General features: G+C 51.7%; 1 protein-coding gene across 2 annotated transcripts; it reads right to left on the bottom strand.

The window, feature by feature from the left end:
* Positions 1 to 5: 5 nt before the first annotated feature.
* Hspa12b (heat shock protein family A (Hsp70) member 12B) lies at positions 6 to 18,006 on the bottom strand. 2 transcript variants are annotated; one of them, NM_001395016.1, is made up of 14 exons: positions 17,901 to 18,006; positions 12,980 to 13,099; positions 11,489 to 11,548; positions 9,684 to 9,781; positions 8,464 to 8,588; positions 7,079 to 7,265; positions 6,659 to 6,763; positions 6,243 to 6,359; positions 4,647 to 4,821; positions 3,867 to 3,953; positions 3,070 to 3,174; positions 2,714 to 2,972; positions 2,104 to 2,207; positions 6 to 1,442 (listed from the first exon to the last, which is right to left on the bottom strand). In NM_001395016.1, the coding sequence occupies exons 3-14, from the start codon at positions 11,529 to 11,531 to the stop codon at positions 790 to 792; spliced, it is 2,058 nt and encodes a 685-aa protein (NP_001381945.1). In that variant the 5' UTR covers positions 11,532 to 11,548; positions 12,980 to 13,099; positions 17,901 to 18,006; the 3' UTR covers positions 6 to 789. The 2 variants fall into 2 exon arrangements, with proteins under 2 accessions (NP_001381945.1, NP_001381946.1); NM_001395017.1 differs by lacking the exon at positions 12,980 to 13,099.
* Positions 18,007 to 18,355: the final 349 nt, after the last annotated feature.

Here is an 18,355-nt window from a genome sequence, read left to right as displayed (position 1 = left end):
TGTTCTTTCTTGACCTCACACTTTATTTTCAGCTTAGGGTGAGTTCTTGGGCGGAAAAGCTACCCTACACATGGTTGGCAGGAAATGCCTGACACTTCACACCTGGAGAAACTGATTATCTGATTTCCTAATGCCCTACTATTCTGCTATGTGGCAGAGCTGGAACGTCCCCCTAGCCCTGGCCACAGTAAACTCTGTCCTTCTGTGGCTGGGTTGGGGGTGAATGGGTCATTTATGGCTTTTCTGTGGGTCCTTTGAGAGTGCTGTGTCCACATCTCCTCCAAACTGCTTTTCACTGTGGCAATACAGGCTCCTCACCTGTCAGCCACGGTGCTGCAATTAACAGTCACACAGCCAGGAAGGTGCTGTCACACCAGTCCCTCTAGCATGGGCCGAACACACCCCTCCCCACTCCCCCCTGCATGAGATTGCTCTCGTGGGCTTCCTGTGGCTTGAACTCAACAGTTGATGAACTCTAACCTTCTACCCTGGTTCTGTACCTCCTGTGGCTCCTCAGCAGCTTCGCCTAACCTCAAGTTCAGGCCAGTGTTTAATCCTCTATTGCAGTCTCTTCACAGTCACACACTTACCAAGCCAGGCTCACCCTCTAAGCAAACTTCTTAGGAGTCTCTTTATACCACCTCGCCTCTTGGGGTAAGGGGATTTTAGTGCTCCAGTCAGCAGATCAAGGCACAGCCGTAAAGCGAGTCTCCATGTGTCCTTACCACGAGAAAGAGACTCTGTTGTGAAAACTACCATGTTCTTGTGTCCCCACCGAAGGGTGCACCCTCAGTTGGAAAGAAAGTCGATGGCTGCCCGCACTGAGCGATTGGTGCTGACATCCACAGCAGTGACCTTAATCTCAGTATCTCCAAACTGCATGGCAGCACGGATCTCACGGCGGCTGGGGGACGTGCCCGTGTTTTCTGGGCTGCCTTCAGGCTCAAGCTCCAGGCTGAGCGCACCACACTTGCGTACACCAGGGTCAGTGATGAAGCGCGCGTCCTCCGCAGCGCAGCAGTACAGATTGATGAGCACACGCCGCTGGCCGGGGCGCGCGGGACAGTAGCTGCGCCGCACCTCCTCTCCTAGGGCCACCGACTGCTCTGCTGCGACAAAGCGCTCAAAGACATCAGTGCACCAGCGGCGCCCATCCCGAACCAGCAATTTCTCTGGTGGGTGGTGGCCAGGCACAAAACGATTGAGCACGCCCACACCGTAAGTGAGCGGGGAGCGGCGCACCCGCACCACACCAGGTGCCTGGCCGAAGAGCACTGCTCCCTTGAGGATGGTGAGGCCCACATCGTGCGGGACCACCACCCGCAGGCCACGATTGCCTAGAGCTTCCTGCACCGCGTGCTGCAGCACCGCTGACTCCGCAAAGCCGCCCACCAGGAATAGCAGCTTCACACCCTGCACCTCAGGCTTAGCCAACAGCATCTCTGCAGGGCAGGGACAGGTTTGGGATGGGGTTCAGAAAGACAGAGAAGGAGACAATCACTAAGGCCCACCATTTCACTGTAAGTGGTGCTTCTGCTGCCCCGACTAGTACTCTTTGCTTTGCTTTGGTTTTTCAAGACAGGGTTTCTTTGTGTAAGAGAACCCTGGCTGTTCTGGAATTTTGTAGACCTTGGTTGGCCTCAAACTCACAGAGATCCACCTGCCTCTGCCTCCTGAGAGCTGGTATCAAAGATGTGTGCCACCACGCCCTGGCTTCACCGTATTCTTAGAACGTCGAAAAACCAGATATTGAATAGAAAGCTCTTTGAAGGTTCTGGCTCTCATCAGTGGACCTGACGGCCCCCAACACCCTACTACTCTGCTACATCTCATCCTGTGAAGGGTGAAGAATCAGGAACATATTCTCACTGTTCAGGACAGCGTCCACTCTACACTCTATCAGCTCGTTTAACCCCATTTACAAAGTGGGGAAATGGAGACACCAGTCTTTAAGATGGCAGGACTAGTCATCATGGGATGTTTGCTCCAGATACTGTAGATGATTCAGATTCATGCTAGGCTAATGTATGTGGCTTCCAGGCATAAACGAGAGAATTTTTTCCGAACCTAAAGTTGGTGATGAGTGGGGCTCTGTGCACTCACCTATGTGTTGGATGATCCCGCTGACTGTGGGCTGAAACAGCTCATTCATAGCTTCACAGGACATCCGGAGCATCCCCTGTGAAGACCACTTCACGAAGTTCACACTGTGGGTGGTGAAGGAGACACAGGTTTGCCAGGGAGGGGTCCTTGTTCGCTACCCGTACCTCCATGGAACTCTGTTGGGAAGGCCCAACAGGAAATGCAGACGTGACTGCTCACATGGGGTATAAGGGTGGACACCTCTTATCCTCAGCTCCACTCTGTTGTCTGCTTGGCTCATGCCACTCATGCGTGAGATGGCACAACTTGTCCTTACTTCAGAATAGAGGAGCCAAGAGCATTGAGTAATGGGGCTGGGAAGGGACAAGATAAAATTTGCAGTCTCTGTCCCTTATGACACCACCTTGGGCTGCTAGTTCCTGACTGCTGGTGGACCTGCCCATCACCCAGTATTCACACCCCTCCACCTGTCGCTGGCTGGCTGGCTGGCACGGTGTATGTGTGTGGAACTAACCGGGCCGCTCTCTAGGCCACAGGGCCCATGACTCTCCCTTGCAAGGGCAGGCTGCATTAGTGAATGCTGCCTGAACCTTCTTGAACCTGGGCCTACCTGCTCCTGCGCAGGGCCGTCTCCACATTGTGGCCTCGTTGCTTGCGGTAGAAGTCAATGAAAGAGAAGGGAAGCGAAATGTTGAGCGCCCCCGCACGGTGCGGGCCTGCGGTGCGTTTGCGGGCCTCGAAGGCAATGGTTAGATCCACCCAAGCAGCTGGCCGTTGCCTTTTGAACTTGGCGATGAAGTCCTCCCCAAATATGCGGCAGAGCAGCTGCTCAAAGGCCAGGTCCACCCCTACTGCACCATAAGGGCCGCCTGCAGCAGGGTAGGAGGTAGAGGGCGTGTCATTACCAGATAGGCCACCAGGGGACCAGTGCGAGCTGGGTGGCAAGGGTATTGCTGGTGTACTTGCCAGAAGCCTTGTACAGCTCCTTGAGGGTTCCATGAGGCTGCTCCAGTTGGTGTACCGTCAGGTCCACAGTGCCACCCCCACAGTCTGCCACCATGTAGCGGTCTCCTGCACCCATCAATACAGGTAAACATTAAGGCCTGACCTACAGAATCAACTCACCTGGGTCCACAGGGTCACAGGGGCTGAACAACCACCAGACAGCATGCATGGGATGAGGTCCTTTGTACATGTGTAACAGCTGTATATAGCTTGGTCTTCATGCGGGACTCTTAACGGGGGAGCAGTTGCCTGCCTTTAGGACCCTTCCCCCCTACTGGGCTGCCTTGTCTAGCCGCAATAAGAGAAGACACACCTATATCTATAGGAGGCCTCCCCTTTTCTAAAGAAAGAGGAAGAGTAGATGAGGGGGAGGGGAGGTGGGAACACTGGGAGGAGAGGAGAGAGGGGGAGTAGGGGGGATGTAAAGTAAGTAAATTAATTAAAAATTTAAGGGCCTGTCTCTCACCCTCAGTCTTACACTGCCCCCACCCCAGCCTTCCACCCTGCTCCAGGCTCCAAGCTCAGCTTTGGGGGACAGCGTGGAAGGGGGAAGGAGCTGGAGGGCTTCATCTCAAGCTACCGAATAAGGATGCAGAGTGGAAGGGGGATGACTGGAGGCTTGAACATGGAACAGAATCTCCTGTGGAATGAGTGAGGGGTGCAGCTGACTGAGGGAAGAGGTAAGCTTCAGTGTACCCTTGCCCCACCCCCGCAGGCTCTCTCCTGGCCTGGGGGCTCCTCCACACCCTCTGCCTCACCTTCTTGCATCTCTGACCACAGTTCTCCCACACCGGACTCCACCAGGAATGTTCGGCTGTGGCGAGACCTCCGCAGCTGCTCTCGGGCTGAGGTTGGGCACAGCAAGAAAGTGAGGAGGTTGGGCCACCAGTCTCAACCCCTGCCCTTACCAAGACTGTCCAGAGCGCTGCAACAAGAGTGACCTAAACCCCAGGCACTAGAAGCAGGGAGAAGCATTTCTGAACACAGGGCTTCCCTGTGACCTTGGTACAATCAGGCCCAAGAGACCTTGAAGAATCTGGGTGGTAGGTGTCTCCCAGAGTCCCAGGGAAGTTCAGGGCTTGGGGCTTCTCCCTACCAGGGAGATCACATTTAGGAGGAAGACCAAAACTGACTACAGTTGTTCTTGGCCTCAGTGCTGGGTCTGGCTGTAAGAGCTTTGGCCACTGAGGGTCAGGGTTGGGTGGGGCTGATGTGTGGGGAAGGCTGGGGCCCAGCCTGCCCCTTGTTAGTACCCATTGAGCACCTGCCCCCAAGGCAGTTTGTGTCTCCCTGACCCCTCAGACTCTGCTTCCCTGCTCAAAAGTGAGACTGTCCTCAACCTAAGGTCCTGGAACCAAGGCTGTGGCTTCCTCCCCCAACCCCCCCCCCAGGGGTATTCCTGCCTCTGATTGGGTTCCCTCAGGATGGTAACTCTTCTTCCTACATAAAACCAACCCTCCAGTCTCCTTGACTCTCTGACCTTCCAAGGGTACTTGCCATCAAACCCAGCACTAGGCAGCAGCCCTGGGACAGCTTACCATGTCGGAAGCTGGAGTCAATGGACCGCCGCTCACCCAGGCGCCCACCACCTGCAGTCCGGCTACTCAGGTCCATGAGCTGGTGCAGACGAAGTTTCCGACAGTAGACCGAGGCAGCCTCAGGCTCCAGGGCAATGAGTAGTTTTTCTGCATCTTCTCGAGACACCAGGCCAGCCTGGGGATAGGTGTGGCCAGCACCATAGACTGTCATATAAGATGGAGCTCTGGGGTCTGGCTGCTCCCACCTCTTCTCTCATTGCAGACTATCCATGCTAAGCCTGTCAGGTCCCTTCATGCTGTACACAGCTGAAGCTGCCTCACAAACACTGTGAGGTCAGGCTAGGGAGGGTCAGGACCAGCGCGGCAAAGGGTTACAGAGCGGGAGGAGGTAAAGCTGCAGTGAGTTTCCCATATCAGGTGCAGAGCTGGCTGACCGAGTGCTGGCTGTGGTGTTACTGGGGAAATTCTAGCACAGGGTGGGTGGGTGCAGCAGACTGGAGGGGACAGTGGGGCACTGCTGGGCTCACCAGGCTGGTGTCAGATATTGGTCATAGGTTGCCCCACTCCCAGGAGAACTTTGTTCCCAGAGAATCTGCTATCACGGGAAGGAAGTAGTGAAATTCCAGGCACCGTGACAGGCTAGTGGGGTAGGGGAGAAACACTCCAGATCTGTTATTTCCTGCAGCAGGACAAAGGCTCTCTCCAGAGAGTTTAGACTTTATGGAATTCCATGCATTCTGAGCAGGTTAGGAAGAGGGAGATAGGTAGGAGTGTAGGCTTCCTGCCCAGGACTAGCCCTTTCTGAGCTGGCAGGAGGGAGCTATGTGGGAGAAAGGAGGGCAGGTAAATGGGCAGCCACAGCTGTGTCTGTCTGGGGACACCTGAACACTGCAGAGAGGCTCTCTGAGCTTAAGGTCACTCCCTTCTAGGGACAAGCATAGCCACCCACAGTCCTGTCATCTGGCCTACAACTATGGGCATATTGGTATAAGGAGGCCCAAGGTAGGCTTGAGATAACCTTTCAGATCTCCTAGGGGTTTGTTCCTCAAGACCCCAGGGGCAGAGCCAAGCAACCCAACTGGCTCTGTGAGGTCTCTGTGTCCCCACTGGAGAGGGTAGTGTCTGAATCCCACATTCTCTGTGGTAGGAAGACAGCACACAGTTGGCCTTAGTGTGGCCAGTTCACCACCACAGTTGTCCATCTGTGGCTTCCTATGGAACAGAGCTGAAGTTAGACGCCAGCAAGATCATGTCCTTGCTCAGAACTCCCTGGTCCTGACCCCTTCGTCTTTCATCCTGAGAGTCCATCTTCAACAAATTGTTGTATGCACGATACTCCCTATCTGGGGCTCTGCTTCTCAGGAATGTGACAGGACTCTATGGTGGCCTATACCTCTTGTCAACTGCTCTGGTTTTTGCAGGTCCACCTCCCCCACTCTACTGGGGACAACAGCTCTCCAAAATCCCAGCAGGGAAATGGGGGTTATCTTCACACTAGGATTTTGTGGTCCTCCAGGTTAAAGGGTAGATGAAGGCTGGGCTACCCCCAGGGCCATCTTGGGTGGGGGTGGGGCAAATTCCACCTGCAGTCCTCACCAGGTAGGCAGCCTCTCTCATGAACTGTTTAGCTGGCTGTTTCCAGATGGCAGGCACTGTCAGCACCCAGCGCACAGCATCCTTCTCAAGCATGCACTCGCTCTGCTCCCTTAGCTCCTGCAGTGTGGGTGGGGTGGGGAATGGACCGTAAGGTGACAGTTGGTCTGAAGCATTTTCAGCTCTCTCTGGGAGCTGGAAGGACTAATCAAATCACAGCGAGGGTTTCCCAACTTGGGAAAGACTCTCCTGGCTGACCCAAGTCCATGTTCTAAGAGACAGGACAGGGAACTGGAGATGGGCTGTGACCTGGCAGTGACCACTCATCTTCTGGACACAGGGTGGGATGAGGGGAGAGGAGATGAGAAGGGGGCTAGGGTGTCCCTGCCCCATTCAGTGGGTTGGGAAGAGCAACATACCTGAAGGGCATGTTCCTTGAAGAAGCGGAGGGCATGGGCAAACACCTCCAGGGCCAGCATCTTCTTTCCGTTTACTGCCTCTAGCTGGGTCTTCAAGGTAAGATCCTGGTAGAGACATGGGGCCACTGTGTAGGAGGCCATAGGTCTGCCCTGTTTCCTGATGACTTTTTCCAATAGTCACCCGTTCCCTTGCTTCTCATCCTCTTCTGTCTCACATCTGCTCTGCCCTTAGCGACAGCCACTCTAGTCATGCCACTCACTCCCCTGACCCTTCCTCACGAAACCTACAATGGGGGTCTTGCCCTCTGTCCTGCCATTAACCCACCCTCTGGCCTTTCAGCTATGCCCTGCTCTCCACTAAGCTGTCTGCTGCCTTCTCAGCTCCACCTCCCCAGCAGGAGACTGGCTACATGGGCTCACAGTGGCACTGTGGATCTTCATCTTAAACTTCTCAAAGTAGAGCCAGTCCCGAGCCTCCTCAGGGTCTAGGTCGTGGTAGTAGTCACGGGCAGTGTAGCCAAAACTGTGGAAGATGCCTTCTGGGGTCAGCAGCAGGCAAGTGGGGGTCTTCTGGTGGGCCACGCCTGGGTCCCCTCCCTCCCATTTCCTGTGAAGACAAAGGCAGTCAGGGGAGCCAGAGGCAACCTTCTTACAGTTGGGTGCTGGCCCTGGAGCCAGCTGTGTGACCAAGAGCAAGACGTAACTTCCCTGAGCTTTCCTCCTTCCCCCTTTTGTTCCATCTGTAAAATGAAAATATTGTAGCTGAGGGTGAGACTGTAATCCCAGCATTCAGGAGGCTGAGGAGGGATAACTGCCAGCCCTATCTACAGAGTGACACCATCTTTCAAAAGTCCCCCCCACCACCACCAGAAATAATAATAGGGTCTCATGAAAATCAAAAGGTGCCGATTTACATCCCTCTATAAACGCTGCCCCTAGGATCCTAATTATCCAAGGGACCCTGAGAGACCTCTGGGTAGGGTGTCCCATTTGACCTCTCCTCCATATTCTTATGAGCAATGTCAAGCTATTGTTCAATAGCCTGTGTCTGGTCTCCTGATGTATTTTCCTGGGACCCAAGCAGAAGCCATCTGTGGTAGGACAGTCACTGTGTAGTCCTCAAGGTTGTTTTCCAAGGCCAATTTACTTCAAGGTCTTTTCTGATTCCTTCCTTTGTTTCCTCCCTCCCTCCTTCCGTCCCTCTCTTCCTTTCTATTATTTTTAGAGTGTAGGCTGGGCATGGTGCCATCCATAACCCTGTCACTGGGAGGAGGGGCTGGGGTGGGAATCAGTGAGTCTCCAGGGCTAGTCAATAGGTGAGCTCTGGGTTCAGTGAGAGGCCCTGTGTCAATAAAACAAGGAGCAGAATGACAGGGAGATACCTGTTAGCTCCTGGCCTAAATATGCATGTGTGTGTGTGTGTGTGTGTGTGTGTGTGTGTGTGTGTACACATATGTGCACAAATACACTACACAATTAAAGCATACAGCCCTAAAGTAAAGCCCTGGGTTGGGGATATAGTCCAAGACCACTTGTGTAGCATGTTTGTGGCCCTGGGGTTGATGTCCAACCCTGCAAATAAAAATAAATCCATGAAACCCAATATCCCTGCAGGGGGCAGGAGTGCTCCAAATAGGGTGAAGCTCAGACCCGAGGTCCATTCTTTAGTCTTTTGGCCAATGAGGAGTCCTAGAGATGCCAAGGGCTCCAATAAGACCCTGTCCCATGATTATTTCTAAGAGCAGACCAATACCAGAGTTTGAAGTCCCTCTTTCAGCCCAGTCTCCCAGTCCAGCTGCTCTTACCTCATCATGTGAATGGCCTCAGGGTCAGTAGCAAAACTGAAGGCATAGCCACTGGATGTGGTCCCAAAGTCGATGGCCACAACCACAGAGAAGGAAGCCCGCTGTGGAGCTCGGACCTCTGGCTTCTGTAAGTTCAAGACCTGAAGTCAGGTAACAACTAACAGGAGCACTGTCCCTTCACTGCCCGTGGCCCAAAGCAGCTTTGCCCCTGTCTCACTGGCCCTTCTTTCTAGTTTTATGGCCCACCTCTAGGCTGAGACCTGGCTATGCTACCAGCTCCAAGTCGAAGACCTATCAGTAGCCATGACAGTTTGGGGTTGAAATGACTGCTCTCTGCCTTCCAGTTCACCTGACTTCTGCCCAGACTCCCTCAGCCCACCTCCACCTCAGCCATTTTTCACGGCCTTTTAACTAGCCTTGCCCCGGCTGGGAGCAATTTACTCTTCTTGGCTACTTTTTAATATATGGATGTGCATCTTTGACCTCCTGTTTTTGTAACACAAACTGGAAGAGAGGAGGGGCCCCATCCCAGTGCAGGGATGTCTCTACATCTCCCAAGCTAGGCCTGGGCTTCCTAAGAATAAGAGGGACCCTGAGCTGGATGACCAGGACAAGGCCGTATAGGGGAGGTAACCCAGGAAAGCTGTGGGGAGAGAGGCTATGTCTTAGAACCTTCAATTGTACAGTTTCTAAACATCTGAAACACTATACTTCTCCCTGCAATGGGATTTAGACCTGTTAGGCCTCCGGTTGGCAGAAATAGTGCTCTGAGGACCTAGAAAAGTCACATGCTTGCCTAAGCAGGTCAGCCACAGTGGCTCCCAGGAATCATCCTGCTACAAAGAGCAGAGTGAGTTACTGAACTTCTGTTTTCAAAACTGTTGAGCCTATAGCCCAAGGCCATGGGGGAGCCACAATCACTGGACCAACCGAGTGATCCCTGACAGAGGTCCTGTGATAGCCTAGGTATGTATGTGAGGGCCTGTAGGAGGTCCTGTGATAGCTCAGGTATGTATGTGAGGGCCTGTAGGAGGTCCTGTGATAGCCCAGGTATGTATGTGAGGGCCTGTAGGAGGAGCCTGGGCACAGCTGCAGTCTGGGGAGCTCCCTTTCCTCATTACTTTCCCCCAGTCCAGTCCCTGTCACGGCTCTGCCAGGCACTGCCCTCCTCCATACCACCCAGACCATCTACCACCCAAATACCATCAGGCAGGGCTTACTGGAGACTGTGAAGGCGTGAGGGGAGCAATGCCACAGCTTTCCTGGGTCCTTGGGGAGCCGGGAGGGCTGGGCACCGGGGACCTTTCTGGACTAGAGCCTGTAGAAGAGAGAGGGCAAGTCTGGGAAGCAGAAGCCCAAGTCAGAATTAAGGGTTCTATCTGTTATCACTGAACCTGGCTGAGGTTAAGGGCCATTTGCTAAGAAAGGAAGACTGGAAGGGGTAGGAAGGCCATGCATGGTGCAGGGTTAGGGTCTTAGTGCCTGCTTGGATCAGCCAGAAGCAACTGTCTCCCTGGATGCTGACTTATATATCACCTGGGCATAGCTTCCCAATTCCCCTTAAGCCCAAAGAGGAACAGGAGGAGGCAAGGAAGCATTTTGTAGCGAAAGTCAGAGTCTGGAGATGAGCAGGCAGGAACCATGGTCAGAAGGGCTCCTGTGGCAAGGCTGGAAGGGACTACAGATGCTGTGACACGGGACATTTGTCCCATAGGCAGGTTGTTCCTCTCTGCTACTAAGTTGGGCCAAACTGTTCTAATCAGGACTTGAGGGAGTTTCCCCACCCCCAAAGGCACAAACAGGACTAGAAGGGAAAGGCAGTGCCTATCCCCAGCCCGACTCTGTGTCTGGGGATGTCCACAGCACCAAGAATTTTTATCACCTGTCCCAGCACATATGCACATGCTCACATTAGCACTGGGAACAGAAGGACTCCTGAGATCATCCTGAAGAGCCAGGCCTGGGCTAGGCTCTAGGGGCTAGGAAGCAGACCAGTCTCCAGGAGGGTCCCGGGTCTGGTTTGAATTTGACACTTGTGGGTCAGGAAGGCCAGCCTAGCTGGACACCTAAAGGTTTCCACCAAATCACTAGTCACCATCACACTAAAGTTTGCTAAGGGTCATGGGAGGGGGTGGCACTGAGACCCTGACATCAATGGATGGGGCTAGGAAGGCTGGTAACAGAAGTGGCGGGGTCTAGCATGAAGCCCTGTGCCAGTGGGTCTGATTGGCTGTATCCTGAGCCAGAGCAGGCTGTGCTCCCTCAGCCCAACCAAAGGATCCTTGACAGTGGTCCTGTGATAACCCAGGTATGTATGTGTGGGTTTGTACAAGGTGCCTGGGCACAGTTGCAGTTCCTGAAGAACAGGGTCAGGAACACTGACTGCAATTCATGACCCCCCCTCCGCCCAACCCTGCCCCACCTCGGGCATCCAGTACAGACTAGGCCCTGCTGTCAGCTCTAATGTAAGAGGCAGTTGCTGTGGCTTAAGCCTGGGAAGGGAGGCAGGAAGGAAGGGCCCAGCCCACCAGGTCTTTGTGAATGGACTTCCTGAGGAGTGTCCCTACTGCCTGCTGGCCTCCCACCCTGCAGAGAGCACAAAGCCTACACTCCAATGAGAGCAGATGTGCAGGGTTCAGAGCACACAGGCTCACCGCAGACCACTCAAAACACACAGTGCTATGCACTGGGATCCACCTGCCCACTCACAAAGGGTCCCATGCACACACTCGCACAAAGCACATGCAAGGCCTTTTCATACAGACAAGAGGATGCACATTCACTAACTAACACACAGGGGGCTCCGAACAGATACTTTGTATATACAGACAACCCCTGTTCATGTGCGCACGTACACACACACACACACACACACACACACACACACACACACACACACACACAGTGGAATTTATAGACTGGCTCTCAGGAACCTCTGTTGAGAGAGGCAACAGGGGCAGTAGCTAGGAGTCTCCATTCGGAGGCAAGAGGGTTGGTGGGTGGGGATAAGCAGACGAGGTCTTACTGATATACAGCCCTTGAAGGCCCATTTCTGGGACAGTCAACATCCTTGCAGTCTCTGTACCTGTGAACAAGAACAAACAAGCAAAACGAGACTTAATTCTTTGCTCTTTCACGGAATGCCACCATTGCTGCTATTTCTTTACTCTGCTCCAGAATCATTTGACACTAATCCCCGACATCATGCTATTTACCTATAAACTCTTGAGTGTGTCTCTCTCGAAGATAAAGGTATCATCACATTTTGAAAATCACCATTACAGTTGTGCTATTATGGCTAACCAAATTCCTTTATATCAAAGCTCAGTCTCCATAGGCTGGGGTTGCTCAAAAGTGCTCTTTGCTCTGTAGGAACTGCATATATACATGTATGTATGTATGTATGTATGTATGTATGTATGTATGTATATACATACACTCATACATACATATATTTCCCAACTTTATAAAGATGGAAGAAAATTTGAATAGTAATGAGATAAATATGCTTGCTTTTTTTTTTTACATAAAATAAATCTTAGCCAGGCATGATGGCTCACACCTCTACTCTCAGCACATAGAAGGTGGACACAGGAGGATCAGGAATTCAAGATTCACCTTGGCTACATATCAAGGATACATGACACCTGTCTCAAGAAAACCAATAAATAAATCAATATCGGCTGAATATTTGATATCGCAGAATGACTGATATTTCGGTTTTATAATGGTCAAGCTAAGTACGCTGCTTCATGTAAGTACACAGTACAAAATGACAGACTGATTTTAAAAAAATTTTTAAAAGATGTAATTATTTTATGTATGAGTACACTGTAGCTGTCTTCAGACACACCAGAAGAGGGCACCGGATCCCATTACAGATGGTTGTGAGCCACCACGTGGTTGCTGGGACTTGAACTCAGGACCTCTGGAAGAGCAGTTGGTGCTCTTAACCACTGAGCCATCTCTCCAGCCCGACAGAAATATTTTTAATTCCATTTCAGAAACTGTAAGAAATCCTGTTCTAATCTCAAAATTCATTCATCTATTTTTAATGAAATTCAATTCAGCAACTCAAACAGTGATCTTTCAAATCAGACATCACCGTGGCTGGAGAGATGGCCCAGTGGTTAAAAGCTGCTCTCCCAGCACCCACACAGCACTTCACGACCATCTGTCATTCCAGTTCCAGGGGAATCCAATGCCCTTTTCTGGCATCTGGGGGCACTGGGCATGAAAGTGGGGTAGAGACATACACATGCAGGCAAAGTATCCATACACAAAAGAAGTAAAAAGTCATAAAAAAAATCAAACATCCTTTAAAAAAACAAAACAACAAAAGAAACCCACCGAATTTTTTTCTAACTTAATACAATCCAGTGATATTTATACTGAGGAATGCTGGTAGGAGAATGTTAAAAGTCTTTGTTTTCTGTAATTAAACCAGCATGTTTCTATAAGGAGTCTTGGAAGAGTTACATAATTTCGTATGTACAGTAAAAACACTAACTCCTACCACAGAACAGCCTGGAATCTGCGCTGAGGTGATTCTATCGGCTTCCACTGGCAACTTGTGGTGGACGGGCACGCACAGTGCAAAGGGAGCGGTCTTCAGAACCAAGGCTGCAGGCTAGCACTGCCAGAGACAATCAGGCTTATTTAGATTTTGATTTTGAAGTAAATTTCAGTGTTTGAACATCTGGCAAACTTATTGTTGCCAATTTTTCATTTTATCTGTTTAGCCAGGCCTCCTCAGAGTGGGTCACTAGCTATGGTTTAGGAAACTGTGATCTGTGTCTGTTCTGGGGACTCAGGTGATCATGATCAGGCAAGCATCCGAAAGTAACTTTGAGAATGTCAGGCACAGTAAGGATGTGAAAATGAAGTCACTGTGGGAGAGACCTGGGCTGGACCCTCCTTTAGACTCGGTTTTATGTGAAGGGCAACAGGAAATCTTCGAGGCTTGGAAGTTGCAGGGTCAGGTGGAGCATGGCCACATTTGTAGTTTGGTGCCTCTGGCTGCATGAGAGCAGTGTGGAGGTGGGAAATCAGCCTGGTCACCACAGGTCTCCAGGCTACAGATGATGGCAAATGTGCATCTCAGAACGAGTGGAGACATTTCAGGGGCAGTGGTTTGAATCGGCAGAGCTAATCAGACCTGTTAAGTGAGCCATAGGAGAACACGTGTGTGCCTTAAGCTGGAGATGGAGGGAAGACAGAGAAGACTGGCTGCAGGCCCGGCTGACAGCAGAAAGGGCAGAGTGTGGACAGAGTTTCAAACAGAGGTGTAAAACCCAAAGCAATCATACATGTAGTCTGGAGACTGGGAGAAGTCTGTGAGTTGGAGGTGTACATTAGAGAGGTGTATTACATGGAGACTCATGGGAGTCTGGCAAGAAGAATGGGAGGGGAGGGAGGAGAATGGCACCTGAAGGCTGGGCAGGTGGAAGTAGGCTGACCCAGGACCATGACAAGCCCAGCAAGAGAAGAGGGTGAGGCTACAGGATTTTAAACAAATAGGCTAGAGAGACGGCGCAATGGTTAAGAGCATTTGTTCTTATAGAGGACCTGGGTTCTGATCTCAGCCTCTACACTGTGGTTCACATCCATCTTCAACTCCAACTACAAGGGATCCAGCCCTCTTTCTGACTTTTGTGGCACACATGTGTTGCACAGGCTCACATGCAGGTAAAATACACAAATAAATAAATAAATAAATAAATAAATAAATAAATAAATAAATCCTTAAGTCCTACTGGCCCAAGACAGACAACCCCAGATAAAGCTGAGCAAAAGAGACCAGACAAGCCTGGCCAAGAAGGGATATGAGTACCCGGAGGGGAGAAGGAAGGGTATGTGCTCATGGGTTTTCATTTTAAAACAAAATTTTAATCTCTAATTATTTTACAAAAATACAAAAGAGGAGAAGTTGAATATGGGGCCCACACATCTATGGTTACATGGGAAGTCAGAGGACAACTTCTGGGAGTCACTTTTCCCCTTCCACCTTTCCATGAGTTCCAGGGATCAACTCAAGTCGTCAGGTTTGTGTGCAAGTGCTTTTACCTCATGAGCCAGCTTGCTGGTCCACGTTGATTTATTGGTCCAAGGTTATTTTTTATTATTATTATTAATAATAATAATAATAATAAACCACAGTTATTTATGGTTTGGTTCCTAACATAGGACATATTTGAGCTTGAATTTGTTAGGTTCTAGGGTCCAAGCTCTAAGCAAATACCTCTCTCCCCTCCCTCTCTCCCCTCCCTCTCCCCTCCTTTTCTCTTCTCTTCTTCTCTCCTCTCTTCCATCCCTCCTTCCCTCCCTCCCTTCTTCCCTTTCTCCCTTCCTCCCTCCCTTCCTCCCTTCCTCCCTCCCTCCCTTCCTCCCTTCCTCCCTTCCTCCCTTCCTCCCTTCCTCCCTTCCTTCATGTTTTTTCTGAGACAGGGTTTTTCTGTACAGCTCTTGGAATTTGCTCTGTAGACCAGGCTGGCCTCAAACTCAGAGATCTGCCTGCCTCTGCTTCCCAAGTGCTGGGATTAAAGGCTTGGGCCACCACTGCCAACCAGAGCCTATATTTTAATGAGATTCCTAGGGTAATTCAGATTCTCCTTATCATTTAATTAATTCAAGTGTTCTCCGTGCTCAGTGGCCACAGAACATGGGCTGCCGCTCTTACCCATGAGCCTGGCTACTCCTTTAAACAAAGGTGGAGGCTGCTCTCTGCAGCCTGGTCAGGAAGTTTTGCTAACAGAACAGCAGACACAGCCCTGCAGCGGCACACCCATGCACACAAGGATACTCCCTTGCTCACACACCATCTGAACACACCCGGCCCCATCATGGAAAGACAGCCAGATTCTCGTAGATGCTTGTCTATCCAGGGTACACCTCTGTGACGGCACCATGGAGATTTCTAGATTCTCAGAGAGGCATGGTTGGCTGCACCAGGGGTCAGAATTAGAAAAGAATGAGGGCTGGCAGTAGCTACGAGATGATGCTGAGAAAAGGCAAAGCTAATAGAGGGGATCCATAAGAGCCCCAGGAGTCAGGACTAGTCAGGGGAAGAGGGGGTACACTAGAGCTGGGTACCACAAACTCTCCAGAGCTGACATTATGTCTTAATAGTACATCCACTTACAAAGTGATGTTAGCTAGAAAGCAGCCATGCCAGGAGTATTTATACTGAAGAAATTGCCAAAAACTACAAATCAGGCTTTGCTCTTAGAGAACTGACTGCATTCACTGGCATGGTACTGCATCAAAGCCCGCTGCAACACGTACTGAGCATTTGTCATAAACTCAAGTGAGGTGCTGAGAACCACTTGGACGGACGGATGGGTGGATGGATGGATGGATGGATGGATGGATGGATGGATGGATGGATGGGTGGGTGGGTGGATGGATGGATGGGTGGATGGATGGGTGGATGGATGGATGGGTGGATGGATGGGTGGGTGGGTGAATGGATGGATGGATGGGTGGATGGGTGGATGGGTGGATAGGTGGATTTTTCTGGATTTTTTTTCCCGTGCTTATTGGATGGTGGAAACTAACTTTGAACTTCCGAGAGAAAAAGACAGAGTGGTTGATCTAAGGCTTAATTCCATGTCACAAGTAGATGCCTATACCTCTCATATGGCACCAGACATGAGTGTGTCGCCTCTCTGTACCTCAGTGTCAGGGGTGACACTGGGCTTGTGAAGACCCAGTCCAAGTGTGAAAAGTGCAGGGAGAGGCAGGGAGCTGGGCGTGTGTGGACAGTACTTCTGCTTCTCTATGTGGATTAGTACTGGGTCTTACCGGGAATCTTATTGTACCTACCCTGAGTTCTTTTTGACAGACAGAGGTAGGGACTGAAACAAATTCTGATGGATTTCCACAGATCCCTAAGAGGTGGTGGTAGAGGGCGGAGCTGTGCAAGGGCACACATGTGCCCTGTGTGTCTTCCAGACCTTCCCACCGTCCCATGCATGGGTACCCAAAAAACATCTGAGGAGAATGCTGACTAAAGGGCTTGGGGCAGCTTAGCTCCCACAGCTAGGTCAATGTACAGAGCTGGAAGTAGATGGAGGTGGACCCCCATCCCAAGGACTTTCTAATTTCACTGTGGCAACATCTGAGTTTGAGAGTCACCGAGTAGAATAATTTAGTTTACAGAAAGTCATCCTGTTTCCCAGTGGAGAATGCATGCCAGATCCTGACCCTGCCATTTAACCCTGTCTATGGCCAGCTCTTAACTCTTGGCCTCATGACTCCTACGCTTCAGACTCAGACTGACCTATATCCCAGATTGCTGTCTAACAGACATGGTCTGTCAGTCGTTGAGGACTAGGACTGGGTGTGGCCAAGTGAGACCTCAGAGACTTCTCCAGATCTCACAATAGCCTAGAATTCTCTTGCCAGATGGACACCGTTCTCCACGGGTCTCTTCTTGCATGGGGTGAGTAGGCTGTGTACCTGTCATCTCCAGAACTCTGCAGGTGTGTAGTGTTGCTGGACTTCGAGTTTCTACACGAAGCCCATGGGAACAAAGAACATCTTCTCTGGGACCCTGCCTCTCTCGCTTAGCACCCTGCCAGCCCTTTATTTCAACAGCAGTGTCAGCAGGCTACAGTCAACTGGGGCCACAGGATCAGATCAGAACTGGCACCCAAAGAGCTGCCCCACCCTATGAGGCGATGACTTCAAGGAGAGGGGACCAGGAAAAGGCTGTGGAATGAGGAGGACACTCCCTCCTGAGGTGGCTAGGCGTGATGGCCCCTCTCTGCCTCAGCTTTGCTCATGGGAATAACTAGTTCACAATCTCTGTTCCACCAAATCCTAATGCCCTCCCATCCATGACCACTGCCCCCAGTGGAACTTTTCACTCTCCAATGGTTCCATCTGTTCTTGGCAGACTGAATAAGGGTCCCTTCCTTCTCTCTTCTCCACCGACAGACTTACTTCACAGATAACTCCTCTAACCTTATAGAAGCTCAGACCCCACCCAGCTTGGATCCCACCCTCGCCTCTTTGAGAGAAACCTGAGGTTTCAGGAGTATGACATCTTGTTCAGACGCTCTCCCACATCCTCGGATTTCAGGGACTGGGGTCTCCTGAGGCACTTCTTGACAAAAATACATTCAACTCCCCAGTCTCACTTCTGGCCTAGGCAGCAGGTCTCCACAACTGGTTAAGTGAGCAGGCCCCAGTCCACAGCGACTCTCCTGTCAGGTCCCACCCCACCTCCCCAGCGTGCGGTTGTTCCAGACCAAAACTCCAGTGGGGTTCCATAGTCCCAGGTAGGAGCCAGAGCTCAGTTGCCTCCCCCTGCCGGGCCAGCGGCCCGCCTCCTCGAGGAGCTTGAAGATCTCTCACCCAGCCCACGGGCTTATAGCCCCTGGCGGCAGCCTCTGCAACTCTCTGGGGAGCCCAGAAGTCCTTCCCCAGCTTACCTCCGCTCCTCGGACAGCTCCTCGGGATCTCGTCGCTTGGCTGCTAGCTCAGAGCACCGCAGCAGAGCCTACTGTGGCCCTCGACGTGCGCCAGGCCCGTCTCTGCACCCTCCCCCAGGCCGGATGGCCTCACTCACCGCCCAGATGTGCGAGCCGGGGCGGGGCCTGTCTGCGCGGGGCTCAGCAGAGGGGGCCCAGCCTGAGCCCCTCCCAGTTCCTTCGCAACACAGCAGCACCGCGGGCCAGCAGTGCCTCCCCTGCTTGGAGGGGGTTGGGATGGGAGAAGGCAGAGGGGGAGGAGCAGGGTGGGTAGAGAATTCCAGACCCTCAAAGACCTTCTGCTGCTCTTATTTCTCTAGCTGCCCACCCTGGGGCTGGGCCTCGGCATCTGCTGCCCAGAGTCTAGTCCCTCACGGAGGGTGACCCTGTTATAGGACTTTGCAGTCTCCTTCTCA

Source organism: Rattus norvegicus, chromosome 3, assembly GCF_036323735.1.
Source record: "Rattus norvegicus strain BN/NHsdMcwi chromosome 3, GRCr8, whole genome shotgun sequence".
Taxonomy (NCBI): Eukaryota; Metazoa; Chordata; class Mammalia; order Rodentia; family Muridae; genus Rattus; species Rattus norvegicus.
Note: the sequence above shows the minus strand (reverse complement) of the source record. Positions and strands in the feature narration are given on the sequence as shown.